Consider the following 27586-nt stretch of genomic DNA (forward strand, 5'->3'; position numbering starts at 1 on the left):
GAGTGAGTTCCAGGAGAGCCAGGGCTACAAAGAGAAACCCTGTCTCGAAAAAAACAAAACAAAAAAGAGAGAAAAGAAAAGGAATTAGACAGTATTCCAGTTCTTATAGGGAAGCAAATCAATAAGAATGCCTTTGAATATTAGTCTTAAATTCCGATCTATTTTAATTTTTTTGGTTTCTTGAAACAGCTTTTCGAGATTAAAGGCGTAAGCCACCATCACAAGTTTATAAATTCCTATTTTTAGCATCTATTCTGTGCAGCAGAAGATTCTAGAACATGTGCAGGAACCCTTAGCCTCAAAAATATGAAACTGCCCTGTTGAGTTTGACATGGAGAATGCTGGGTGCGGTGGTGCATCAGGACACAGGCAGAGGAGCGGTGTGAGGTGAAGTCAGCGCTGTGCAGAAATCTAGTCTCAAAAAAACAGCAGCAGCCGGGCGGTGGTGGCGCACGCCTTTAATCCCAGCACTCGGGAGGCAGAGGCAGGCGGATCTCTGTGAGTTTGAGGCCAGCCTGGTCTACAAGAGCTAGTTCCGGGACAGGCACCAAAGCTAACACAGCAGCAATAACAACTCGTTTACAAGCTGGGCAGTGGTGGTGCACGCCTTAGTCCCAGCCCTGGAGAGGAGGAAAATCTCTGTGAGTTCGAGGCCAACCTGGTCTACAGCGTGAGTTCCAAGACAGCTGGCGTTACACAGAGAAACCTTGTCTCAAACAAACAAACATCAAAAAAGAAAAAAAGGAAGGAAGGAAGGAAGGAAGGAAAAAAGAAAAAAAAGGCCAGGAGCAATTGTCTGATAGAAAGATCTGAAGATCTGAAGATGGACTTCAGATCTATTTATTGAAGGAACTGCCCACTTCTGTCATTTTACATTCATGTGCCCAGTGAATACCTACACAGGAAATAAAAAGCATAACTGCTGGGGGGCTGGAGAGATGGCCTGCTCTTCCAAAGGTCCTGAGTTCAATTCCCAGCAACCACATGGTGGCTCACAACCATCTCTAATGAGGTCTGGTGTCCTCTTCTGGCCTGCAGGCATACACACAGACAGAATATTAAATACATAATAAATAAATATTTTAAAAAAGCACAACTGCTTCACGTGTTATTGAATATACCTACTTTAGGACAGACACTAGTTACCAAAATGGACTGAATCTTTGCCTTAGAGAATAGAGTCGGATGAGGATGCTATGTAAACACGGGAGGAAATGTAGAATGACAAATCGTAATGATGTACATGACAGTAAGGTGAGAGAAGGGAAGGAGGAGAGACACATGCTTTAGGGAGTTAGGACTATCTATGAAAGAGAGGTCCCTAGCACATGAAGAGCAGTTACGATCTAGTCACTTGGTAACAGTTATATGTCACCTCTTACACCAGACTATCCAGCCTTTTGAGTTTTACTATCTGTCAGGTTAGTGGGGAAATTGTTACCTACTTTGGGCCAGGTACTGTAGAAAATGGTGCAAAGTCACAACAGAGACTGCCTGAAACTCCCATCTTTTAGAGTTTTAAAGCTACAGGCAGGGGCTGGTGGTGCTCACCTTTAATCACGCGCTCAGGATGTAGAGGCAGGTGGAGCCTGTGATTTGAGTGAGATTAAGACCTCCAGGGCTCTTTGAAGAAGTAAGAGTTGCCCTTTGGTGGTGGCACACACCTTTAATCCCAGCACTTGGGAGGTAGAGGCAGGCAGATCTCTGTGAATTCAAGGCCAGCATGGTCTACAAGAGCTAGTTCCAGGACAGCTAGGGCTGTAACACAGAGAAACCCTATTTCAAAAAAAAAAAGAAAAGAAAAGAAAAAGAAAGAAGAGAAAAAGAAAAATTAAGAGTCATCTTGAAGCTTGTTCAATCAAGAAAGATATATATACCTTTAGATTATATATGTATATAAATTTTTTAACTTTAAAATCACTTTGATCATGTTCTTCCCCTCCCTCATGTCCTTCTAGATCCTGTTCTCCTCTCTACACACCCAACTTTTCTTTCTCAAAAAACAAAAAACCAATACAAGAACAAAGCCCCCAAAACAAAGCAAAACACTACTGAAAAAGAAAAACAAAACACCAAAGTGTAACTAAAGAAAAGCACACACATACACACAAACATACACACATAACACACAGTCCATTACGTGTTGGTGAAGTACTCCTGAATATGAGGCCTGTGCTGGAGTGGTTGATATATCCAGCATCACTCTGTTCTTCCTTCCTTTCTTCCTTCCTTCCTTCCTTCCTTCCTTCCTTCCTTCCTTCTTTCTTTCCTTCTTTCCTTCCTTCTTATCCTTCCTTCTTTCCTATCTTTTCTTTCTTTCTTTCTTTCTTTCTTTCTTTCTTTCTTTCTTTCTTTCTAATTTGTTTTCAATATCAGGTTAAATCCAGCATCATAAAATGAGTTGCAAAGTGTTCCTTGTCTCCTGTTTATGGAAAGCATTAATTTTCATGGGCATTAATTCTAAGTAAACATTTAGTTGAATTCTCCTGTGAAATTAGCAGGGCCTGAAGATATTTTTCCTAAGGTTCTTTTTTTGGTTGTTGTTGTTTTTGTTTTTAGAATCTATTTATTATGTATACAGTGTTCTGCCTACATGTATGAGCCACCATGTGGTGCCTGGGAATTGAACTCAGGAACGTTGGAAGAGCAGCAAGTGCTCTTAACCTCTGAGCTATCTCTCCAGTCCCCTAAGGTGTTTTTAAAATTATGAGCTCAATTTTGTTTTGTTTTTTGTTTCCTTTTTTTTGTTGTTTTGTTTTGTTTTTCGAGATGCAGTTTCTCTGTGCAGTTTTGGAGCCTGTCCTAGAACTCACTCTGTAGACCAGGCTGGCCTTGAACTCACAGAGACCTGCCTGCCTCTGCTCCTGAGTGCTGGGATTAAAGGCGAGTGCCACCACCATCAGGCTTGTTTTCTGTTTGTTTGACATAAAATCTCATATAGCCCAAGGTGGCCAAGAAATCACTGTGTAGCTGAGGATGACCTGGAAAACCTGATCAACCGCCTTCTTCCTCCCAAATGCTGGGACGACAGATGTGTGCTCCCACACTGGAGTTCAGTTTTTTGGGTTTGTTTTATTTTTTTTTAATAATCATCTAACTAAGTATTCGAATAATCAGTTTTAGTGCTAGAGAGATTCCTCAGTGGTTAAGAGCACTGGCTGACCATCCAGAGGACACATGCAGGTAAAAGTATGTGAATAAAATTTAAAATATAAAATCTATATTTAAATTTTAAATTTAAAATATAAAATTTATAAAACATTAAATTACCTATTTCTTTTTTTTTTTTTTTGGTTTTTCGAGACAAGGTTTCTCTGTGGCTTTGGAGCCTGTCCTGGAACTAGCTCTTGTAGACCAGGCTGGCCTCGAACTCACAGAGATCCGCCTGCCTCTGCCTCCTGAGTGCTGGGATTAAAGGCGTGCGCCACCACCGCCCGGCTAAATTACCTATTTCATATTGGCTAAGAGTTGGTAGTTTATGTTTTTTAAGATATCGATCCGTTATCTATATCATTATATCTAAAAAGTATATATTATTGAATTTATGTGTAGAATGGTTGGTAATATCTCCTTCTCATCCTAAGGTTCATATTTTTTTGTTTGAGACAGGGTTTCAATGATTATCTCTGGCTGTCCTGGAACTTGCTTTGTAGACCAGGATGGCCTCAAACTCACAGAAATCTGCCTGCCTCTGCCATCCAAGTGCTGGGAATAAGGGCATGCACTACCACCACCTGGCCCTAATATTCATAAAATTTAAAGATACAGCTTTAAAATGTTTTAAATGTATTGTGTGGTCTTGCCTGCTGTATGCATGTGCACCATGTGGAGGGCTGGTGTCCATGGTGGACAGACAAGGACCTTGGATCCCCTGTAACTAGAGTTATAGGCCATTGTGAGCCACCATACTGAACCCAGTCCTCTGCAAGAACAGCAAGTGCTCTTCACCACTGAGCCCTCTCTCCAGATACATCTGGAGTAAATATCACAAGGAGGCAAGCCACGACTTTATTTCCACTCCCTGTGGAAGCCATGGATGTGAGGCACAAGACCACAGGACTGTGGAGGCGAGACTGTGAAAGACTGGGTCACACAGATGGATGACTGACTGTCTCAGTTAGGGTTTCTATTGCTGCAATGAAACACCGTGACCAAAAAGCAAGTTGGAGAGGAAAGGGTTACTTTGGCTTATACTTCATATCGCTGTTCATCACTGAAGGAAGTCAGAATAGAAAGTCAAGCAGGGCATGGAGCCAAAAATATTCTCCATCCCACTGGTCCCCCTGAACTGGGTTTTCCCTGTCTGCATGTTCCTGAAGCCGCTTATGAAATAACCACTAGGAGGCTTAATATTAATTACATACTCTTTGGCCTGTTAGCTCAGGCTTCTTATTACTAACTCTAAGTCTTAAATTAACCCATTTCTATTATTTTATATTTTGCCACAAGGCTCATGGTTAACTCTTGTTTCTTTGGTGGCTACACAGTATATCTGACTCTGCCTACTCTCTCTATCTCTCTTCGGATTTGCCACCTGGCTTTACTCTGCTAAGTCATTGACAGAAACAGCTTTATTCATTAATCAATAAAAGTAACACATACACAGAAGGACATCTCACATCAAGGGCAGGAGCTGAGGCAGGAGCTTATGATGCAGAGGCCATGGAGGGGTGCTGCTTACTGGCTTGCTCCCCATGGCTTGCTCAGCCTGCTTTTTTATAGAACTCAGGACCACCAACCCAGAGATGGAACCACCCACAATGACCTGGGCCCTCTAGCATTGACCACTAAATGTGAAATTGCCTTACAGCTGGATTGTACGGAGGCATTTTCTCAACTGAGGATCCTTACTATGATGACTCTAGCTTGTGTCAAGTTGACACATAAAATCAGCCAGCACAATGACAGATAGAAATTCAAGAAGATCAAATCAACAGTGGGGGCCAAGCTAATCTGGAACCTTGAGGACAGATAGGCATCTTTTTCCTTTAGTGCATACAGTGGTGGCTAGATGACAGGTCGGGAGAGCCATTGCCATTGAGTGCGGTGTCTTCCTCTTGGGGTGCAGGTGAGGGGTTGCATCCTCGTCTGATGTCTTCAATCATTTTTGAGTCCTACTTTGCTGATGTGTTTGTTGTTGTTGTTGTTATTTTGCTTTGTTTTGTTTGGCTGTTTTGGTTTTTCAAGACAGGTTTCTATTTGTATCTCTGGCTGTCCTGGAACTAGTTCCATAGACCTGCGTGGTCTTGAACTCATGAAGATCTGCCTGCTTCTGCCTCTCAAGGGCTGGGATTAAAGGTGTGTGCCACCACTGCCCGGCACTGCTCATATGATCACAGTCTACTCCATGTAGTAGCAAGTACTAGTAAGCCGTCAGCCAGGACACATGGACAGTGCCAACATGCGCAGTAAGCACAGAACCATCTGCCTCTGCGTCTGCACTAAAATGGAGCCAAGTGTTTGTAAAATGGAGTTGCCAGGGCAAGACCAGCCTGAAAGGTGTTGTTTGAAACAATACCGAGACACTTAGAGAAGGCCTCAGCCTGATCGCCACATGGGGAAGAGGGAAGCATGGTCACTGGGAGCTCTATGAGGTCATGAATCCCAGCATGAGGGCTCTGCCCTCAAGATCTTATCCCTTCCCAAAGGCCCCACCATCCCTGGGGGTGGGGGTTTTAATGTCTGCAATTTGGAGGGACAGGAATATTTATACTACTACAGGAGGCCCAGGTACCTCACATGTCTAACTTCCCGTGGCTATCGATGGTGCTGGTCTGGGGGCTGCACCAAGGAGAAAGGGGCCAGTTGGGTGTAGAAATGAACCCACATTCACAGGGAACTAAGATTTTCCAGCCAGCAGTGGTGACGCAAGTCTCTAATCACAGCATTAGGGAGGCAAAAGCAGGCAGATCTCTGTGCGTTCAAAGCTAGCCTGGTCTACAAATCAAGTTTCAGGACAGCCAGAGCTGTTACACAGAGAAACTCTGTCTCAAAACACAAAAACCAAACCAAACAAAACCAAACAAAAAATATTTCTTTCTAGAAAGGATCCCATCAGTGTCTGCAGGGGCCAACAGATTCTGAGCAATGAGCTTGTCCAAGAGAACTGCTAGGCTAGACAGTCACAAATCCAAAACACACTCACCATGAAAGCAAAATACTTCTTAGGGACTGGGGAAGTAAGTTCAGTTGGTGGGATACTCACTTGGCATGCATGAGGCTCTAGGTTTCACAAGAAACACACACACACACTGTAGTAGTTCACATCTAATGCCAGCACTGGAGAGGAAGAGCCAGAAAGATTAGGAGTTCAAGGTCATCTTCAGCTACTTACCAAATTTGAGCCAGAGTGGGACACATGAAACCCTGTCTCCAAATTAAAATTGTTCTTTACTGCGTGAAATACTATTTAAAAGTCCCCTGTGTGGCCAGTGAGATGGCTCAGTAGATAAAGGTGCTTCCTTCCAAACTGAGAACCTGAGTTCAATTCCTCGGACTCATGTGGTTGAAGAGAACTGACTTCCACAAGTTGTCATCTCACCTACACACACACACACACACTCACATACACACATGCACACACTCACATACACAGACATATATACATCCACACACATACTCACACACGCACACATACATACACATACATACACACACACACCACACATCTACACACATCACACATACACACATGCACACATACACACATACATTCACACACATCCACACACACCACACATCCACACATCACATATCCACACACTCACATCCACACATACATGTACACACACTCACCTACATATACATACCACATACATATACACACACGCACATATATGCATACATATACACACATACACACCACACATACACATACGCACGCATGCACACTCATCTACCCACACACACACACACTAAACATAACAAGAACTTTTAAAATCCCCTCTGTTGGCTGTGCATCATCTCCCAGAGGAGCTTCAAAGTCATCCCTTCCCCTCCAGAGCCTCATGTCATAACAAACTTCTGAGAGGTGGTGATGAATCCTCGCACAGGAGATGGATTTATGTGCCCGTCTTTGATCAAAAGTTAATGGACTGAGTTTCACCGAAGGTCCCTTCTCTCTCTCCACTTAGGACTGGCAGGGCTTTCATCATGATCTTATCAGCTTGGAATGAAGATGGAAACCACGTGGTGCTCAGTGAGAAGGAGGTCACTGGCCTGTTCTGTGATGCTTCAAGGTCACTCGTTCTGCACAACAGTCCACGATCACCAGACACCAGAGCCATTGGGTGGATGGAGGGAATAACTCTTTACATTTGTATCTCAACTGAGAATCTGCTGATCTCTAATATGTTCCACCAAAAAGAACACATTCTCAGCGTGAATTTTCGTGGAGTGTAAGATGAGGAGATATGTGGTACCCAGGCATCAGATGATGGCATGAAGGGGTATTGCACACACAATATCTTAGTCAGTATTTGGTCACTGCCAGCATCATTATCTCCACCTCCCACAAGAGAATCATGAGCAACTTACGAGATTTACAGAGCTGTCGGAATGTGGTGCTGGAAATTGAAGTTAACATTTATGAACTTCAGAACTCAGGGACAGGAGAGCAGAGGAGACTGGGTGAGAAATGAGCCTACGTGTCTACCACACTCTTCTCCAAGAGTTGGCATAAATGGTTTCGTAGCAGTCCCAGTGACGCAAGGTTATGGGATCCTCGTTTCTCCAGTGACAAAACTGAAGTCAGCCAGAATAAGTCACTTGCCAGGTCCCACTGGAAGGAGTCTTAAGCTCTAAGAAGCAAGGCCCTGTTCACAGCTTACCCTTAGGATAGGCCACTTAGTTGGTTAAGTAACAAAAGTACTGGGAACACTGAAATTAAATTGTCATTAACATAGCAGTGTGTGTATCCTTCCTCTACAATGGGGCATACATGGAGATAGTCTGAGAAGGTAGGGTGACTAGGTCTACATAGTGGACTCTGGGGGGAGTGGGCACGGAAGCATTTGAATGCCCATTGTGTTATTGCAGCGCACTCACACACACACACACACACACACACACACACACACACACACACACACTGCAAAAAGGCACTGGGTGCGGCCTAACTTACTCCATCTTGTTCCTCACTAGCTAAAGCTTGTGGTGGTACCCTGAAGATGTACTTTGGGATCATTTGAACCTCTTTCTATCTGTTCTAATGAACCACATTCATTAACTCTCCCTTCTGCTTTCTGTCAGTACTCATGTTTAGAGGTATGGGGGGGTGTTTGTTTTGGTGTGTGCGTGAGAGAGAGAGAGAGAGAGAGAGAGAGAGAGAGAGAGAGAGAGAGAGAGAGACAGACAGAGAGAGACAGACAGAGAGAGACAGACAGAGAGAGACAGACAGAGAGAGACGGAGAGAGAGACGGAGAGGGAGGAAGGGAGGGAGGGAGGGAGGGAGGGAGGGAGGGAGGGAGGGAGGGAGGGAGGGAGGGAGGGTGCACAGGCACACAGGTGTCTGAGGAGGTTAGAAGAGGGTATCAGTCCTGGATGCCCCAAGCTGGAGGCCCTGGGAACAGAATCCAGGAAAAGCCTTATATGCTTTCCATAGCTGAACCATCTCTCCAGCCCCAGGCACTAATTTCTTTAATTGATATTTTGGGACCAGTGACAGGACATAGCTTCTTGGGGTTGTTGGAGCCAGGCTTTTGCCCTAAAACACTGGCTACAAATATAACCATGTAAAGGAGGAAGGTGGGCTGCATTTAGGTTGAAGTTTACAGTCACTGTGGTAGCTTCTTTGACTAGACCAAGGAGAGCCTATCTGGGGAGTTGTACCTATAAGCTCACAGAAACCTGCTGCCTTTGCCTGCCAAGAGCTGGCATGAAAGACATACACCCTGACACCCAGCTTTTCCTCAAGCTCCATGCCTGGCTTTCCCCTGAATTTTCATTATGTTTTCATACTGCTTTAAAATTCTTTACAGATAGCACGCCTGGCTTGGTATGTGTCAGGGTGAGGGTGAGAGGTAGGAGGGGCAGGCGACGGAGGGAGCATTAGGAGGGTGAAGCTGCAAAGTTAGAGCACAGGGAAGACGGTGCCCACCTCTAGCTTTTGTCTGGGATTAATTTTTAGGGCAGTGACTGGATCTCTTTGTTGGGGGTTGAGTCTTAGAAGGAGACCATCCTGTCCTGTGGTATGGGAAGTCCTTCTGTATATGTGCTGCCTTTATTGGTTAATAAAGAAGCTGCTTTTGGCCAATGGCTTAGCAGAATATTGCCAGGCTGGAAGAGCTATATATATATATAGAGAGAGAGAGAGAGTAGGCAGAGTCAGGGAGACGCCATGGAGCCACCAGAGGGGAAAGACACAAGGTGCTAGCTGGAACCTTGCTGGTAGGCCATGAGTCCTGTAGTAAAATATAAAATAATGGAAATAGGTTAATTCTAGATGTAAGAGCTAGCTAGCAATATGCTTAAGTGATTGGCCAAGCAGTGTTTTAAATAATATAGTTTCTGTGTGATTATTTCAGGTCTGGGCAGTTGGGAACTAACAAGCGGCCTCCTACTACAGTCCCGTGGCATAAAAATGACTGTAGGGGAGAGGGATTGTCCTGAGCCAACCTCCAGAGAGCCACTCCCAGGCACCATCCATTTGGACCAGCGGTTCCCAGCCTTCCTAATGCTGTAACCCTTTAATATATATGATAGCCAGCCCCCAAGGAGGTCGAGACACAGGCTGAGAACCACTGATCTAGACTAATGTAATACCATGACCTACTCACCTTTGCAGCTTAAAGTGGCAAAGATGCCATCAACCCTCTGGCCAAAGCTACTTTGGGGAGACACAATTCCCCTGTCACCTCAGTCTTCTCTCCAACAGAGGAGCCTTGCAGTCTCTGACTATTGGGCTCCACTTGACACCCTATGTTATTGTCTGGGGTATGGCTTGGAATTCCCATGCCTAGAGTTTTTAGAGGTCCTTCACTGCTCCTTGAGGTCTTTGCTCCAAGAGCCAAGGCTGAGGTTTATGATTGCCAGCTTGCCCAGGATCTGGGGCATAGCACAGGTTAATATGAGAATGGTAGCCTCACTGTAAAAACTCATGTAAGCCAGTTTGGTGGTGGTGGTGGTGGTGGTGGTGGCTCATGCCTTTAACCCCAGGACTCGGGAAGTAGAGACAGGTGGATCTTTGTGGGTTTGAGGCCAGCCTGGTCTACAAAGCAAGTTCCAGGACAGGTTCCAAAGCAACACAGAGAAACCCTGTCTTGAAAAACAAAACAAAAACACCAGGCTCCTAATTGCCCCCCCCCCAAAAAAAAACGATCTAAGTCAGTCAAAATGGTGCACACCAGTAATCCAAGCACTCAGGAAGCCAAGTTAGGGGTTAGGGGGATTTCAATTTTAAGAGCATCTGGACTTCATAGGGAGGCTTTATTTTTTTTATTTATTTAAGCTGGGTATGAGGGTTGGGAGGGGGTGTCTCTCTACATAGCCATGGCTATTCTAAAACTCACTCTGTAGGCCAGGCTGTTCTGAAACTCACAGAAGATCCCCCTGCCTCTGTCTCCCGAGTGCTGGGATTAAAGGCATGCACCACCCCAACCAGCTTTGACACTCAGTATATACATGATACCAGGTCATCTTATTTTTGCTTTTTTTTTGTTTCAGAGTCTCCCTGTGTAGCCCAGAACAATGTCCTGCCCCAGCCTCATACATGCTGGTCTTACAGCCAGCAACATGCACTCTTTCTAAAGGAATGGTCCTAGAGACACATGCATGGAGTTTGACTGTGGTGCTGGCTGACGACGAAGGCCAGAAGAGGTGCTCGTTTCTGTTGTCGTGAGAGAACACCCTGACTAAAATCAGCTTAGTGAAGAAAGGATTTGATTTTAGCTCAGTCCCAGGTCACAGCCGGTCATTGTAGGGAATCGAGGCAGGAATGTGAAACAGGCCCATTGGAGAAGGCAGAACCCAAGCGTACGTCAACTGCGCATTCCCTGACCGGTCTCTCCACCCACACAGTCTGGGATTCATCCCTACCTCTTCCTTTGAGGTAGGATCTACAGGGCTCAAGTTTTCTTGGCTAAACTGAGGCCAACAAGTCTTAGCAATCCTGTCTCTGCCCCACTGTTTGTTTTTTGTTTGTTTGTTTTGCTTTTTTTGTATTTTTTTTTGGCAGGGTTTCTCTGTGTAAGAGTCCTGGAATTTGCTTTGTAGACCAGGCTGGCCTCAAACTCACTAAGATCCACCTGCCTCTGCCTCCCAAAAGCTGGGATTAAAGGCACGCACTACCACTGCCTGACTCTTTTTTTGTTTTCAAGACAGGGTTTCTCTGTGTAGCCTTGGCTGTCCTGGGGAACTCACACTCCTTCCGTAGACAAGGCTGGCCTTGAACTAGCAGCAATCTGATAAGGCAAGCATTCTTAATTCCTGAGCCATCTCTCCAGCCCCGCCAAGGATTTTTCTCTTCAAAACTGCACATATGGGGGAAACACTAAAGTGTTTTACAGAAGCCTGATATTAAATGTTATCAGATTTTTGTTTTCTTTTCTTTTTTTGGTTTTTTGAGACAGGGTTTCTCTGTGGCTTTGGAGCCTGTCCTGGAACTAGCTCTGTAGACCAGGCTGGTCTCGAACTCACAGAGATCCGCCTACCTCTGCCTCCCGAGTGCTGGGATTAAAGGCATGCGCCACCACCCCCCTGCTTGTTTTCTTTTATTTTTGTTTTTCAAGACGGGGTTTCCTGTAGCTTTGGAGCCTGTGCTGGAACTTGCTCTGTGGACCAGGCTGCACCTTGAACTCATAGAAATCTGCCTGGCTCTGCCTCCAAGGTGCTGGGATTAAAGGCATGCACCACGACTGCCTGGTTTAAATGTTATCAGTTTTTATGAAAAATATAACTTGCAAGAAAAATCTAAGTTGAAGTTATAAATTAAAAGTTGAAACACACTATTTTTTATATTTTTATGTTGATTTTTAATTATTTTCAAGGTCACCATTTTTTTGGTTTGTTTTGAGACAGGGTTTCTGTTTCCTTGGCTGACATGGAACTTGCTTCGTAGACCAAACTGACCTCAATCTCTCTGCCTCTGCCTCTGCCTCCCAGACGTTGGGACTAAAGCAAAGAGAAGCATACATTCCACAAACCCCACTGAGGTCTATCTGAAGGGCTGATAACCAGAGGCAACCATTACAGGGAATTTTCCCATCCATACTTTTCCTTTATATTAGTACGTTTTGTATATCCACGTAAATTCTAGTAGTATACCTTTTTAACTTTAAAATGACATGTATTTACATGTGTGCACACCTATCCTTGCAGCACGGCACATGTGTGGTGGTCAGAGGACAACTTGCCTGGGAGTCAGTTCTCTCCTGCGACCGTGTGGGCCCTGGGTATGGAGCCAGAGTTATCAAGTTTGGTGGCAAGTACCTTTACCTTTGAAGACATCTTGCTAGCCCCTCAAGGGGAATATTTTTAAATTTTAGTTGCTTTCGGATCATAAAAGGATCTCTCATTTTTCTACAGGGACTTTGCTTCATTCCCTTAGTTATATGGCCAAAACGATGCTGTGTGTTAATCCATTTTCCTATGGCCATCGCCCTGGCCCAGAGTATGCTGGAAGAGGCGAGGGGAACCATGACCTGCAGAGGTGGAGGGGAGGCGAGGGGAACCATGACCTGCAGAGGTGGGTATCGATAATGGGTGTAGGTTCGCAGGGCTTCTCATTGCCTTCACATCCATCCACCCATCACACCAACCTTCTACTCCTTCTTTCATCTCTCCCTTCGCGAAGGAACCGCAGCCTCCAGGCCTACCTTCTCACCACCTCCACACAAAGCTAACAATCCTAGGCCCCACCCCCACAGTCTGTTTACGTCATCTCCCAGCGCCGGAAGTGTGTCCGGCGGCGGGCGGGAGGCTCGCGAGTCGCCATATAGGTCCGCTTGCCGGCATGAGCGATGAGCTGGCTGCTGCCGCTGTCCCACACCGTGACACTGACCGTCGTGCACGTGAGGCGAGGCATTTGCGGGCTTGGGATGTTCTATGCGGTGAGGAGAGGCCGCAAGACCGGCGTCTTCCTGAGCTGGTGAGACGGAGCCGGGTGGAGCCCTTTCTTCATTCTAAACAGCAAACGGCTTGTCGAGTCCTCCTGTGTTGCAGGCAAAGACTTAAAGAGAACGCATAATCATTGCAGACCAGAATTTACACAAGGGTTCCCGAGTGCTAATCGTTCCTGTGGGTGTTTTGTTTGTGAGACAGGACCCCCTGTACCAACTTGAACTTACGGTCTTTCTGCCTTCACTCCCTATATTCAGGGGTTGCAGATAGACAAGCAGCTAGCTTATCTGCATTCTCAGCTCCTCCTGTTTTAAACAGGGTAATCGGGTGGTGCCAATTGTTTGTAATCTCCGTACTGGTGAGTCTGAGGCAGGAGCATCAAATTAGAGGTCAGCTTGGTCTGTGGAAGGAAACCTCACAGAGAGGAGAGGAGGAAGGAGCCGAGAGATGGGAGAGTCTCAAGCTGGAAGCTAGTCTTTGCCTTTGGATCCTTGTAGCAGCCCTTGAAGACAGATGATGTCTTCAGTATCATGGTAGGGTATGTGGCAGAATCAGGGCTTGAACCCAGGTTTGGGCCCATATGACAGTAAACTTCTGATGTCAAGGTTTGTTGTTCCTGTCTGTGCACCTGTGTATTTCCCTGGGCTCAGCGGCGACAGTACTGAGGAAGAAATGTCTCCAAAGAGAACGCTTTTTCTGTGATTGGAATTTTTGTTTGTTTGTTCTGGTTTGGTTTTTGGTTTTTTGAGACACGGTTTCTTTTTGTAACCTTGGTTGTCCTGGAACTAACTCTGTAGACCAGGCTGGCCTTGAACTAACATAGATCTGTCTGCCTCAGCCCCCGGAGCTCTGAGATTAAGGGGGAGTGCCACCACTGCCCGACTTGATTGATTCTTAAAGATTAACAAAATTTTAGTACGCAGTGAAGTTGTGAAAGACCCTATGGTATTAGTGTACCTCCTGGATGGCACTTAGCAGAATGGGCTGGCCAGTCTTAACACTGAAAAGGGAGCTAAATTGTGAGGTATATTATGCAGACCGAAAAAGAGTTATTAAAAATGAAACAGTGTGGAGGAACACTAACTATATCATGCTAAGAGAAAAGAGGTTGAAATGGTCCACAGTGTGTGTTTCCAATTACATGACATCCCAGAACAAATGCAGAGATTGCTGCACAAGTCAGTGTTTTTAGGGTTAGAACTAAGGGAGGGATGAATGTGAGAACAAACAGGTTTTGTTTGGAGACAGACTGGCCTTGAACTGGCTATAAATCCAAGATGACCCTGAACACCTGATCTTTTGTCTCCACTTCCCAAATGCTGGCATGATGGGCGTGTACTCCCAAACCAAGGTGGTTTTGGTTGCGATGTTTGAGACAGGGTTTCTAAACTGCACTGGCTGGCCTAGACCTGTATATAGATTAGGGTGGTGTTGAATTTGGTGATCCTCCTGCCTTGCCTCTAGAGTGTGGGATTATAGGCATGCATCCCCCCCCACACACACACCTCCAGGCTCCAGGCGGGGATTTCTCAGGCATGAGGTTGTTCAGAATGGTGTGGTAACGTGGACCCATGTCACCGTCATTGTGCATCCACTAAGCCTGTAGACGTCACAGCATCGTCAGTGAGCCCCAGTGGAAGCAATGGGCTAGGAACTTCTGGAGGCAGAGGCGTACAGAACTCTGGACTTTCTGTTCCCTTTTTTTTTTCTCTTCCTGTTTTATGTGGCCGTGAAACTTCTGTAAAACATGACACTGGCCAGGTGGCGGTGGTGCATGCCTTTAATCCCAGCATTCGGGAGGCAGAGGCAGGTGGATTTCAGTGAGTTCGAAGCCAGCCTGGTCCTACAGAGTGAGTTCCAGGACAGGTTTTGTTTTCTTTTTCTTTTGGTTTTTCGAGACACGTTTTCTCTGTGGCTTTGGAGCCCAGCTCCAGGACAGGTTTCAAAGCTACAGAGAAACCTTGTCTTGAAAAACCAAAAATAAATAAATAAATAAATAAAATTAAGTTAAAAAAAAAAAACAAATGGAGATGTAAATTGAAGAGGGATTGGGCTGATGTATGCACTCTTCCAGGAGTGAGTGCAGAGCGCAGGTGGACCGGTTTCCTGCCGCCAGGTTTAAGAAGTTTGCTACAGAAGATGAAGCTTGGGCCTTTGTCAGGAACTCTTCAAGCCCAGAGGGCTCAAAGGGTATGTAACATTAGTATGGTATTTTAACCTATGAACAGCCCCTTGATTCCCCAACATCACTGCGTCAGCTTCCATAGAGGAGATAAAATGATTATCTATCTGTCTTTCCCTGTATAGATTAGAGTTAAGAATAGTGGTTCAAGCCAGGTAATGATGGTGCATGGCTTTAATCTGGGCACTCGGGAGGCAGAGGCAGGCAGATTTCCTAGTTCGAGACCAGCCTGGTTCCAAGACAGCCAGGGCTACACAGAAATTCTGTCTCCCAAAAAAAAAAAGTCATTCAGAGACTAGAGAGCTGACTCAGAGGACCAGAGTTTGATTCTTAGTGCCCATGTGGGTTGACTCACAACCTCCTGTAGCTCAGGAGGGATGGATGCTCGAACACATACACAACTAAAAGTAAATCTTTTACAAGGAATAGTGTGGTTCAGCCAGGTGTGTATGGTGCCTAGGACTGGAAACTGAAGGCATGCTATGAAGGGACATCAGATTTAGAGCACACGCATGACTCAGGTGAGCAAGCTGACTCTAATTGAGAACCTGCGACAAAAAAACAAACAAACAAACAAAAACCTAAGTCTGAAGCCCTTGGGAAGTTTCAAGACCTTTTTATTTATTCATCCCTTTATTGCTATTTATTTTCAGAGGGAGCCTTGGACTCTCTGGAGCTCCTACAGGGCCAGAGTCTGGGATGGTTCGTTCTCAGTCGTTCCTTCTCAGCAGGGCTACATCCAGAGTGCCCTAGTCTGGCTCATGTACTCTCTGGTTTTGGGTCATCGTCAGAATCTCTTTCAGGGCAGGACTCAGAGGTGAAGACCAGCAAGCGGCCTCGGGAGCCTCTGAATGAAGGGGAAGAACTGCCCGAGCCAGGGGCAAAGCACACCAAACGGAACACGGAACACATGGAACCTGATCCCCCAATGAGCAAGGACATGTTTTCTTATATGGGTATGCCTTTCTCGGGTTCAATTTTTTTGTTTTTGTTTTCCAAGAGGGTTTCTCTGTAGCTTTGGAGCCTTCCTGGAACTAGCTCTGTAGACCAGGCTGGCCTCAAACTCACAGAGATCCGCCTGCCTCTGCCTCCCTAGCGCTGGGATTAAAGGCGTGTGCCACCACTGCCTGGTGGGTCCAAAATTTTTAATACAGTTACAAAAAAAGAACAGTCAGCTTGAAATCTTTTTCTTTCTAAGTGAGAGGAATTTAAGCTCTTTGTTTTATTGTTGGTGGTGGTTTTATTGAGACAGGGTCTCAGTGTTTAGCCCTTGAAGTCTTGAACTTAGAGATCTTCCAGCCCACAGCCCCCCAGTGCTGGAGTTAAGGATATAGGCAGCCAGTGTAAAATTTAAGCTGATTTTTGTCCTATTTTTTTTTTCTTCTGTAAATATTCTCTAGAAATTTCTGAGGTCTTTTATTTTGGAGAGAGGGCATTAACAAAAAGTCCCTTTGGTTTCTTCCTCGACAGGCCAGGGCTCATATCAGTGCAGTCCTACCTTTTTACCTTTTATTTTGCAGTGTGGTCCCACTGAGTTACCCAAGGTGGCATTGAACTCCTCCCTTTGAAGCCCAGGCTAACCTTCAGCTTGCTATCCTCTTTCTTTAGCCTCCCAGCCATCTGGGTCCTTTGCAGCCAGTCCTAGCAATGAGGCCATTATTTATAGGTAATCAAATTAGTGCAAAAATCATTAATCTTTTGAGAATTCTTGGGGAACCCTCACATAGCCACAGGCTGCTGAGGCAGAGGAAGGAGGAGGGCCCACCCAGAGCTGCCTGCTAGAGCTGAGCAGTGCCAGCCTGAAGCTGTTTGTCCAACCCTCAGACCTCACTGGGTCCCGTGGAAAAGAGATCTCGTGGGCTCTTTCTGTGTTTAGCTCCAAGGGCAGCTGTGTGCTCTTAGTAACTACAGTATGTAAATTTCCTTTTGTCTTGCATGCCTGGGAACAGAGAGGCAGCATTTAAAGATGAATCAGCATGTGGCGTGTCCTGAGTTTTTGCCAAGAGGAAAAGCCGTCTGTGCTTTCCCTCCAGGGACGGCGCCAGGGGTCACTGGAGCTGGGAGAGTAGAGACAGTGAGAGTAGACGGGTTTGGCGGTTTCCTGAGATGAGCAGGTCCTTTCACTGCTCACTGAGCTGCACAGGTGTGTCAGCTTGACGCAGACTAGAGTCGTCTGAGAGGATGGGACCTTAGTTGGAAATGCTTCCATAAGATCAGGCTACAGGCATTTTTTTTAGAATAGTGATTGGTAGAGAAGGGCCCAGCCCGCAGTAGGTGGTGCCATCCCTGGGCTAGTGGTCCTGGATCCCATAAGAAAGCAGGCTGAGCAAGCTATGGGGGCAAGCCAGTAAGCAACACTCCTCCGTGGTTTCTGCATCAGCTCCTGCTTTTAGGTTCCTGCCCTGCTTGGTTGAGTTCCTGTCCTGACTTCCTTCAGTGATGTATGTTGACTGTGATGTTTCTTTTTTTTTTTCTTTTTTTTTTTTTTTCGAGACAGGGTTTCTCTGTAGCTTTGGAGCCTGTCCTGGAACTCCCTTGGTAGACCAGGCTGGCCTCGAACTCACAAAGATCCGCCTGTCTCTGCCTCCCAAGTGCTGGGATTACAGGCGTGCGCTACCACCGCCCGGCTTGACTGTGATGTTTCATCAGATTAATAGAAACCCCAACTCGGTCACTCATTGGCAGGAACCTAAGGAATGAGCCATTTCCAGCTTGCCAGCTGTCACTTGGCAGTGTTTTTAGTGGCTTCAGGAAGGTTTAGTTGTGTGGGTAGAAACCAAGTTCCAGCCTCTGCTCTTTGAGGGTTACTGGTCCCCATCTTCCCCTGAGCTTGCTGTTCTCGGGCTGCTGTCCTCCGGACAGCGCCTGCTGTGCAGGTGGTCTCTGATGTCCCGTCTCCCACTCAGTTTCTCCTGTACTCTGCTGAGGGTGTTGCTGACCACACTCGGACCTGACAGTGGCCCTAGGTCTGTCCTTCCCACTTGAGCAAGCCATGTTTGAAAGGAGGAAGCAGAGATGAGAACTACTTTACAGTTAGTAGCAAACGTGCTAAGAGAAAAGGTGACCCCTTGCCAGCAAACTTGGCTTTCTAGCTTATGGGGCCAGCATGCCACCAAGCGTTTCTTTTTCTGGAAGGACAGCTTGAGAGTGAAAGTGACTGAGCCACGGGGGACCCCTTTAGTTTGAGGTATAAGCAGGTCTCACGGTGGGAAGTTCTGTCTTTAACTCACCTGGCATGTGGGACAAGCAAAAAGTGACTACACCCCACGGGGGGAAATCTATATCATCCTGGACAGAAAAATAAAGCGGTGGTCAGTGTTGAGCAGGTTGGTGCAGTATCCTCCCTCTTCCCTCTCACAGGAGAATCTGTTGTAGTCTACACGGATGGCTGCTGTTCCAGTAACGGGCGGAATCGAGCAAGAGCAGGAATTGGCGTTTACTGGGGGCCAGGCCACCCCTTGTAAGTAAACACAGCTGAGTGTGAACACCATGTTTTTACTAAGTCTTGTCAGGTTTGCTTATTGGTGCATTCTTGGTGAAACCTGCTCCGTAAAGAGCATTGGTGGGGATAGAAGAAGAGCAACTTTGATTTATATCAGTGCCAGGCAGCTTGGTTCTTGACAGTGCCAAATGCTGAGACTTGGTGTTGTTTTCCTGTGCCTAGTTTGTACGTGTCATAACGTGTGTGTGTGTGTGTGTGTGTGTGTGTGTGTGTGTGTGTGTGTATGTATATGTAGAGGAGCCAGCCAACAGTGATGAAGGGACAGGGTGCCGGCTCAGAGCCCATCCCGTCACTGACTTATTTTTCTGAGATAGGGTTTCCTTATGTAGCTGGCCTGGCACTCATAGAGATCCTCCTGCCTCTCTCGTTCTCTCTCTTTCACAAGTGCTGGGATTAAATGTGTGTACCACCACACCTGGTGACTTTTTTGGACTTTTGAAGATGCTTAACCTAGAGACACTCAGAAAGCACAGCCAAAGGTGTGAGCTGGACCATTCACATTTACCCAGTCCCTGCAGTGAGGAATATGGAGTGGCAGCTGTCAGCCACCCCCGAGGTTCTCTAACCAGGTTTGAGGTTCATCGGGAACTGCCGTCAGACATAGTTTGTTTATTAAATAAAAAGTATTTTATGCCGGGCGGTGGTGGCGCATGCCTTTAATCCCAGCACTTGGGAGGCAGAGGCAGGCGGATCTCTGTGAGTTCGAGCCCAGCCTGGTCTACAAGAGCTAGTGCCAGGACAGGCTCCAAAGCTACAGAGAAACCCTGTCTCGAAAAACTTAAAAAAAAAAAAAAATAATAATAAAAAGTATTTTTTTTTCCATTTTAAATATTTACCTATAATTAATATGTATTCAACATATTAATTAATTCAGGTAATAAGGGTTTTGTTTTGTTTTTTTTTGTTCTCACTGTGTAGCTCTGGCTGACTTGTAACTCATGGAGATTGTCTTCCCTCAGCCACTCAAGTGCTGGGATTAAAGTATACACCAAGCTGGGTAGTGGTAGTCGAGGCCTTTCAAGAAATCCTGTCAAAGTGTGCACTACCATGCCCAGCATAGCACAGCGAACTTTATATATCTTCAACCTTGGATCTTTTTGTTTGTTTGTTTGTTTGTTTGTTTGTTTCTTTCTTTCTTTCTTTCTTTCTTTCTTTTTTTTTTTTTTTTTTTGTATGTTGAGACAGGGTCTCTCTGCAACCCTGGTTGTCCTGGAGCTCTCTGTGTAGACCAGAGACTGCCCTCCAATTCACTGAAATTCTCCTGCCTCTGCCTCCAGAGTGCTGGGATTATAGGTGTATGGTTTTCTAGGTTTGTGTCGTTTGCAAAAGTTGATGTTTGGACCAGGGTCTTTTTTTTTTTTTTTTTAATTTTTCGAGACAAGGTTTCTCTGTAGCTTTGGAGCCTGTCCTGGAACTCACTCTGTCAACCAGGCTGGCCTCGAACTCACAGAGATCCACCTGCCTCTGCCTACCGAGTGCTGGGACTAAAAGCATGTACCACCACCGCCCAGCCCTTGGACCAGGGTCTCATGGGTGCTTGGCCCTGAGCTGTTTTTCGAGGCTGTTGTTCGTGTGTAGGTTTTCTGTTTCAGTTGAAAGTGAATACTAGTTTGTTATTACCCATTGAGAAGAATCGCTCTAGGAGTTAGCACTGTAATTTTGTGTTTTCTTTTCTGTGCTGTTTTGAAACAGAAATGTAGGTGTCAGACTTCATGGGCGACAGACAAACCAGAGAGCCGAGATCCATGTAAGTGCCAGATAATTGTGGGTCTGCCTGTCCTCCATGTGACACAAGATCCGTCTTGTTCCCCTTCTTTATTGTCCAGATAGAAGGTATTGAAAGTCCACAAGAAACGCTTAGGCTAGCAGCAGTCTTCAAAGTCTCTAGAAGAGCTCTCGGATCATTTCACGTGGTTCCATGGGGGCATTGTAAGTGTAGCCTCTTCACATAGAGAAGACAGCATGGTGGTACAGAACAGTGCTTCAGGCTCAGAGCCCCCAGTGGGTAATGCCAAGAGTCGAGCATTTTCCACATAGCATGACCATGGACTTGTTTTTTCAAGGCAGCCTGCAAAGCCATCATGCAAGCCAGGGCTCAGAACATCAGCAAGCTGGTTCTTTACACAGACAGCATGTTCACCATCAATGGTAAGCCTTCCCGGGTACCAAGAAGGAAAACAGGCCTTTCTTCCTAGAAAGAGGTAGTGTTACAGTCCCCGGTGATGCTGGGCTTTTCAGGTTCAGAGGAATAGGAGTCTGGGTCTGCTGTCTTGGGGAGCAGGGCTCCTTGGCTCCATAACACCTGAGGTCAGGAAGTTAGTAACTATGGGTTATAGCATGCTTGTTCTGGGGCTGGGGTGGCTGAGCAGAAGCGCATGGAGCCCCTTGTTCCTCTGATTAGATCAGGGAGAGGAAAGGCAGGGCTTTGAGATGCTTGAAGGAACAAGGGAGAGCACCTAAGGAAGGGAACCATTCAGGCTCTGACTCGGAATGAGAGGAGCCACTGTGAGGAGAGACGAGGGGCCAGGAGAGGCCAGGCCTTCCTGATGGATGAGTGTGAGCGTGTGTTCCCTAGGGATAACCAGCTGGGTCCAGGGCTGGAAGAAGAACGGCTGGAGGACAAGCACAGGGAAGGATGTGATCAACAAGGAGGACTTCATGGAGCTGGACGAGCTCAGCCAGGGCATGGACATCAAGTGGGTGAGTCCACTGTGCATCACATGGCCTGAATTAGCTGAGAGGTGGGGTCGGGAAAGGGTTTGTGGCCAGGTTAAAGCAGCAGCTTCCACCAAGTGTTAGCTGTGTTAGACACAGAATGGGTTTCACTGTGATGGCATCGAATGTGTACATCGTGTTTGGGGCGTACCCATCCCCACTTCTCCTTCTCTCCTCCTCTCATGGTTTTCTGTGTTTTCTGTGATGCAGTATGTTTAATCGGTTGTTCACAGGGGTGCAGAAGCATGGGCACCTTAGTAGTATCTACAGCCCTGAAGAAAGTCTATCCTCCCTCATAAAGCTTTAATCACCCAGAGAGTGGGGGGACCTCATGCACCCCTCCTGCATCGGGACAGTGTTGTCAGGTCCAGTTCTGGGCAGACCCTGTGCTGCTAACCACAGCGGTAGCCATGTCTCAATTCCACTCCTTTCCTTGGCTGTCATATTCTTCCCTCTTCTCCCATGATGTATCCTGCCTGAGCCCTGGAGCAGGTGACATTGATGTCCCTCTTATGGCTGAGCACTCCACAGTCACTTAGGTCAGTTATAGACCTGCAATAATTGCCACCCACTGCAGGAAAAAGAAACGGCAGCACTAATCTACGAGCAAGCCACAGGCATTTAGCGAGACAGTAGTAGCTCTCCCACCGGGCCTGTGACTACCCAGCACACGACTTTCACAGGTTTGCAGCACCAGGTGTGAGTTCCTCCTGTGGGGTGGACTGGAACTCCATTCAGAAGGCAGATGGTCACCTCAAAACAGATTTGTCACTGTTACTCTAGTGGGTACTTCTTACTTGTCGGGTTGGTGTTATGGCATGTTTCTTCCCCAGCAACCTACACAGTGCCTTCCCAAGCTAGGAAAGCTAGCCAGCAGGGAGGCAGCTTCCAGATCAGTTTCAGGTTGATTTCTTTGTGTCCTGCAGCCAAGGAATGTGTTGTCTTCATCTAGTTTTGGTGCCCCCCCCCCAAGAACAGTGCAACAGCCTGTACTGTTTTGGGGACCCCAGTGAACTTCTTAACAAAATAGTCTATATATTTTGTCATCTTGAGTATTGTGGTTGGGTGAGGCAGGCAGTTGTAGCCCAGGTTGGTTTCTAATGAGCTGTATAGCCAGGGTGGTCTCGATTGTGTCTCTGATCCTGCCAATGTTGATTGCAGGCTCATGCCACCTCCCCCAGTTTATGTGGCACTGAGGACGTCTCCCGGGATGAATACTCTACTAGCTGAGCTCCAGCCCTAGTGTCTTTTACCCACTTCCGAGGAGAAGAGGCGGGGCTGTGAACATGAGCTTTGTGGCACATGTAAACATCAGGAAAGATTAAAGGAGATTTTTATTTTAACAGATGCACATTCCTGGTCACTCGGGATTTGTGGGCAACGAAGAAGCCGACAGGCTGGCAAGGGAAGGCGCGAAGCAGTCTGAAAACTGAGCAAAGTGGTTGCTACACACTTGGACCCGAGGCAGTGACTGTGCATTTGCCCTGATGTGCTGTGGGGCCACAGCTGGAAGAGTCAACCATGACCTGTGACACAGCTTGATGAGAAGTGCTTAAATGATGGAAAGGGGAGGTTGAGCTCACATTTCTGGGAAGTTTCAGCCTTTGTACCTTGTGGGTCTGATATTCTTGTTTGATTTGTTGCAATCTGGCCCAAAGTGCTCCAGCTTGATTTCAGTAGGGATCGGTGAGACACTGGTCAGTAGGTGTGGTCTAAAGGTTCCAGAATGTTTATTTTCCTTCCGATGTGCACAGGTACAAGCCTCCTGCCCTTGCAGGCACCCTGTGTCTTCTCTGGGCATCAGAGATGACATGGCCATGCGGGAGCCAAGGCTGGTCTGAGGCCAGGCAGAACCTGCGTCCAGGTGACCTTGGCTCCTGGACCACCTTGAAGGGACAGCTGAGAACTTTAAAAATCAAGATGCATAAATATATTGCTATTAGATTTCTTTGGCTGTTTTTCCTAAAAATACTATATAAATTTAAAACATGTTTAAAGTTATCCTTATTTATTTTTATAATAAAAATATACAGGAATTACACAAAATCATGCAGTTTATAAAGTTACTGTTAAAGGTATTATCTAAAACTAGAAATTGAGAAAACCAGTCTAGAGAAACAGGGTGGTCAGATTGTTCTTAGGCAGACCCTCATGGCCCTTAAGAAATGGGACGCTGTGCAGCCTTACTCTAGAGAAGACAGGGATCGCGGGGACACTGAGACAGTACTCGCACCTGTGCTGACTCTGAGTTCCTTAGACTGGGACTCTGGGCCATCTGCCAGAGCCCAGGGCAAGTGGAGTCATCTCGTGAAGATGTGATGTTTTTGATGTCACAGCAGGTCTCCAAAAGAACTCAAAGCAGAAGTGTATATCAGGGAGGACGGGGTGTTGGCCTGAGTGAGGCTGGGGTGACTGGTATCCATCTCTGCTGGCTTGGCGAGGGATCTGTGTAGTAAGGCCAGCTCACCGTCCTGCATGGAGGTGGGGGAATGGGTAACTGCATGTTTCATAAGCTTGAGGACCTGACCGGAGTTCAGACCCCAGCACCATGTAACCGGATGGGCATGATCAAAGCATGCTTGGAGTCCCAGCACTGTGAGGGGTAAAGACTGCAGAGTTGCTGCTACAGCTTGTAGAACATCCAACCTATCCAAAAATCTGAGCTCCATGTTCAATGGTAAGAGAACAGAGCAGAGACACCCAGTGTCCTGTGTCTTCAGATACACCTGCACACACATGCATTAGCACAGAGTCCTATTAGAACCAGGTGTGGGGGCACACACCTGTAATTTCAGGGTTTGGGAGTTCAAGTTTGGCTTAGACTATGTAGCAAGTTTGAGGCTAGCCTGGGCTACCTGAAACCATGTCACCAAATGAAACCTCAACCTGGTTATCTGCGTTTCTTTAGTGGGGACTGAATGTAGAGTCTAGCATGGTGGGCAGGCACTCTACTACTGAGCTGCATCATCTCCGCTCGCACCGTGTGTGTAGGCTGCAGAGTGTGCCACCTGTCTGTCTCATTCTCCACTTCTAAAAATTTTTATTAGCATATATGTAATAGGTTTTAGTAAATTTTCATATACACGCATAATGTGTTTTGACCATTTTAACCACCCATAACTCTATCTTGTCTGCACTCCCCAGTGGTCCCTTTTCTGAACAAGCCTCTTTCCACTGATAACTTCTGAAAGTTGTTTTATAGAGTGCAAAGGCCTTGATACAGGCTTGATGTGAAGATTGGCTGGAGGACAGAAGCCAGCTCTCCAGATGTGTTTTACACAGTCTGGGAACATGCTCAAACCCTGGGATAATACACCGCCAAGGATTCTATCACATGAGAAGTCTCACGACACTGTTGCAAATTGGACTGTACTCTAAGGGTGTGGGATTCATAGAATTGCTTTTGGAAATAGATCAAAGTCCAGTTGGTCAGTCTACATACCGTGTCCCATGGCAGGGTGCATACTACAGCTGGAACGTGTGTCCTCAAGAAAAGCCTTCCTTTTTCACTTAGGTGTGTGTGTCTGTTAGTGCTGGTGTTCTCCAAGGCCAGAAGAAGGGGATTGGATCCACAGGAGCTGTACTTGTAAACCACCCATTGTGGGTGCTTGGAACTGACCTTGGATCTGTCTGTAAGAGCAGCAAGCACTTGGCCATCATCCTCTCCAGCCCCACAGCATCTTGTTTTGTTAGAAACAGTCTCTCTCATTGTATCTAAAACTCATTGATTCAGATAGATCGGCAAGCCAAGCTCCAGTAATTCACCTGTCCCGACTCCCCAGTGCTAGGATTATGGGTGCAGGCAGCTGTGCCTAGGTTTTTTGTAGTGTATGTGTGTACGCACACATGTTCCTGTATGTTTTGTCATCCCGTGTGTAGGTTTTTATGGAGGTGTGTGGTGGGTGTTTTCTCATCCCGTGTGTAGGTTTTTATGGAGGTGTGTGGTGGGTGTTTTCTTCTGTTGCTCTCCACCTTAATTATTTTGAGATAGGGCACTACTATATGGCAGCCCTGGCTGGCCTGGATCTCTGGATTTGTACACCAAGATGGCCTTAAACGCAGAGATCACTTACCTCTTTGTGCTAGGGTTAAAGGTGTGCGCCTCCACACCCAGCCACTTTGTATTTGATGCTTGCTCACTGAACCTGGAGCTCACCAATTTAGCTAGAGTGTCTGGTTAGCAAGCCCTAGTAATCTGCCTGTCTCCTCCCCAGTGCTGGCATTATAGGCACATGTAGCTATGCCCAACTTTTGCCCAGGTGCTAAGAATCTGAACTCAGGTTCTTGCATTTGTGTGGTAAACACTATTGACTGAGCGATTTCTTCAGCCTGTGTCTGACTTTCTGTGTGGGTCTAGGAATCCAAACTGGGATTCTCCTGCTTGTGTATGTATGCGCCACCACTGCAGTTTGAGAATGTGAGATCTCGGCTTTTCCTGCTGCCATGCCTGGTTCTGACTGCCATGCTTCCCCATTGTGATGGTGATGGATTCATCCTTCTGGAACCCTAAACCCCAAATAAATCCTTCCATCTTTGCCTTGGTCACGATGTTTTCTCATGGCAATAGACAAGTACAGTGTGTGTTGTTGGGGAGGCATGCCTGGTGCCAGAGGAGGCCAGAACCATGGTACAGGTAGTTGTGAGCTGCCTGATGTGGGTGCTCTGGTCCTCTGCAAGAGCAGCAAGTGTTCTTAACTGTTGAGTCATCTCTCCACAGCTGCATCGCATGGTGACTTTTCAAAAGGGGGAGACCTGAGCTGGTATGCAACCCCTCCTTAGATGCACCTGCCCCTTACCTACCAGGTGTGACCTATCCATATTGGACTTCCCAATCTCCTTAACTGTGAAATAAAATTCCTTTTTTTTTCTTTCCAAAATGAAGTATTTAATCTACTCTAGGCCTGGTGGCACAAGCCCGAGGCAGGAGGATGTCAAATTCAAGATTAGCCTGAGTCACTTAGAGTCTTGTCTCAAACATTAAAAAGAGGGCTGGGCTGGGTCCGTGGTGCACACGCCTTTAATCCTAAGCACTTGGGAGGCAGAGGCAGGCGGATCTCTGTGAGTTCGAGGCCAGCCTGGTCTACAGGAGCTAGTTCTGGGACAGGGACCAAAGCTACAGAGAAACCTTGTCTCAAAACACCAAAAATAAAAAGAGGGCTGGGAATAGGGTTCAGTTGTATAGAGTTCTTGCCTGGTGCAGGAGGTCCTGGTTCAATCCCTGGGACCTTGATGAAAAGAAACTCTTAATTGGCGGCTGTCATGCTGCACAAAATGAGCTGACAGGGTGGTTGTGCTGGGGATTGCACTCAGGGTTCTATGTTTTATACAAGCTAGGAAAGTACACAGGCATTTGGATTTGGTTCTTAATGTAATTAATGGCAGGAGTATTGTTCAGGAAAGCAACCGCCTCTTGAAAGCCTGTATTATAACTGCTTGTGGCACACCTCCTTTTCCCCCCTTCCCCTTCCCTGCTAATTGCCTTGCACTTCCCAGGCAAGCAGCCCCATCGCCTGCTGAGGACGCTCACTCCACTCCTTCCTGTACTCAGCTCTCTCCCCACCATCTGGCTAATTGCCAGTCTCCTGGCACTTCCCACTCAGGTGGGATGGCTGAGTGCCTTGGGGAGAGCACTGGGTGAGCTGGGTCTCTCAACCCTCACTGTTCAGGCTGCATTTCTGTGATTATCTCTTGGCAACCCCAGCCTCAAAAACCACATCACGGAGTTAAATCTACATCCTCCAGCTTCTGTGTGCTGGACAGCCATGGAAATTCTTTGTTCTTTCTTCCCTCGGCAGAGCCCTGTTTCACCTGGTGATGAAGCTTTGCCTGCTGCTTACACATTCCTGTCCCGTGTCCTCTGGACACCTGGTCCCCAGGATGCTCTCCTTGTCACTGCCCTCCCTGTCTGTTTACCCTCTCCCTGGATGTGGCTTGAGTCCCAGTGTATGCAGGAGGTATCTCTGTGTGCTGAGTTATCAGGCCCAAAGGAAACTCCATTTCCCCAAATCCCAAAAGGCAGAAGGGACCAACGGCTGTCTGGCTGACGCTGGCTGACCTTGGTGTCTATTAGCATCTAACTGTGGTGCCTATTAGCACACCAAAGAGCATGCAGGGCCACCAGGCTCCCCAGC

At 46.7% G+C, this 27586-nt stretch overlaps 1 protein-coding gene across 2 annotated transcripts; it reads left to right on the forward strand.

Annotated features, from left to right (window-relative positions):
* The first annotated feature begins 12893 nt into the window (after nucleotides 1–12893).
* Rnaseh1 (ribonuclease H1) lies at nucleotides 12894–25990 on the forward strand. Of its 2 annotated transcripts, XM_075984124.1 has the most exons (8): nucleotides 12894–13084; nucleotides 15131–15246; nucleotides 16042–16194; nucleotides 18599–18698; nucleotides 20433–20487; nucleotides 20804–20888; nucleotides 21316–21440; nucleotides 22802–25990. In XM_075984124.1, the coding sequence occupies exons 1-8, from the start codon at nucleotides 12957–12959 to the stop codon at nucleotides 22886–22888; spliced, it is 849 nt and encodes a 282-aa protein (XP_075840239.1). In that variant the 5' UTR covers nucleotides 12894–12956; the 3' UTR covers nucleotides 22889–25990. The 2 variants fall into 2 exon arrangements, with proteins under 2 accessions (XP_075840239.1, XP_075840240.1); XM_075984125.1 differs by lacking the exon at nucleotides 16042–16194.
* The last annotated feature ends 1596 nt before the right edge of the window (nucleotides 25991–27586 follow it).

This window comes from Microtus pennsylvanicus, chromosome 8 (assembly GCF_037038515.1).
Source record: "Microtus pennsylvanicus isolate mMicPen1 chromosome 8, mMicPen1.hap1, whole genome shotgun sequence".
Taxonomy (NCBI): Eukaryota; Metazoa; Chordata; class Mammalia; order Rodentia; family Cricetidae; genus Microtus; species Microtus pennsylvanicus.

Coding starts and splice junctions, on each gene's coding strand:
- Rnaseh1 (XM_075984124.1), top strand. CDS start 12,957: ATGAGCTGGCTGCTGCCGCTGTCCCACACCGTGACACTGACCGTCGTG. Junction 13,085..15,130: donor ACCGGCGTCTTCCTGAGCTG/GTGAGACGGAGC, acceptor GCACTCTTCCAG/GAGTGAGTGCAGAGCGCAGG. Junction 20,488..20,803: donor ACCAGAGAGCCGAGATCCAT/GTAAGTGCCAGA, acceptor TGTTTTTTCAAG/GCAGCCTGCAAAGCCATCAT.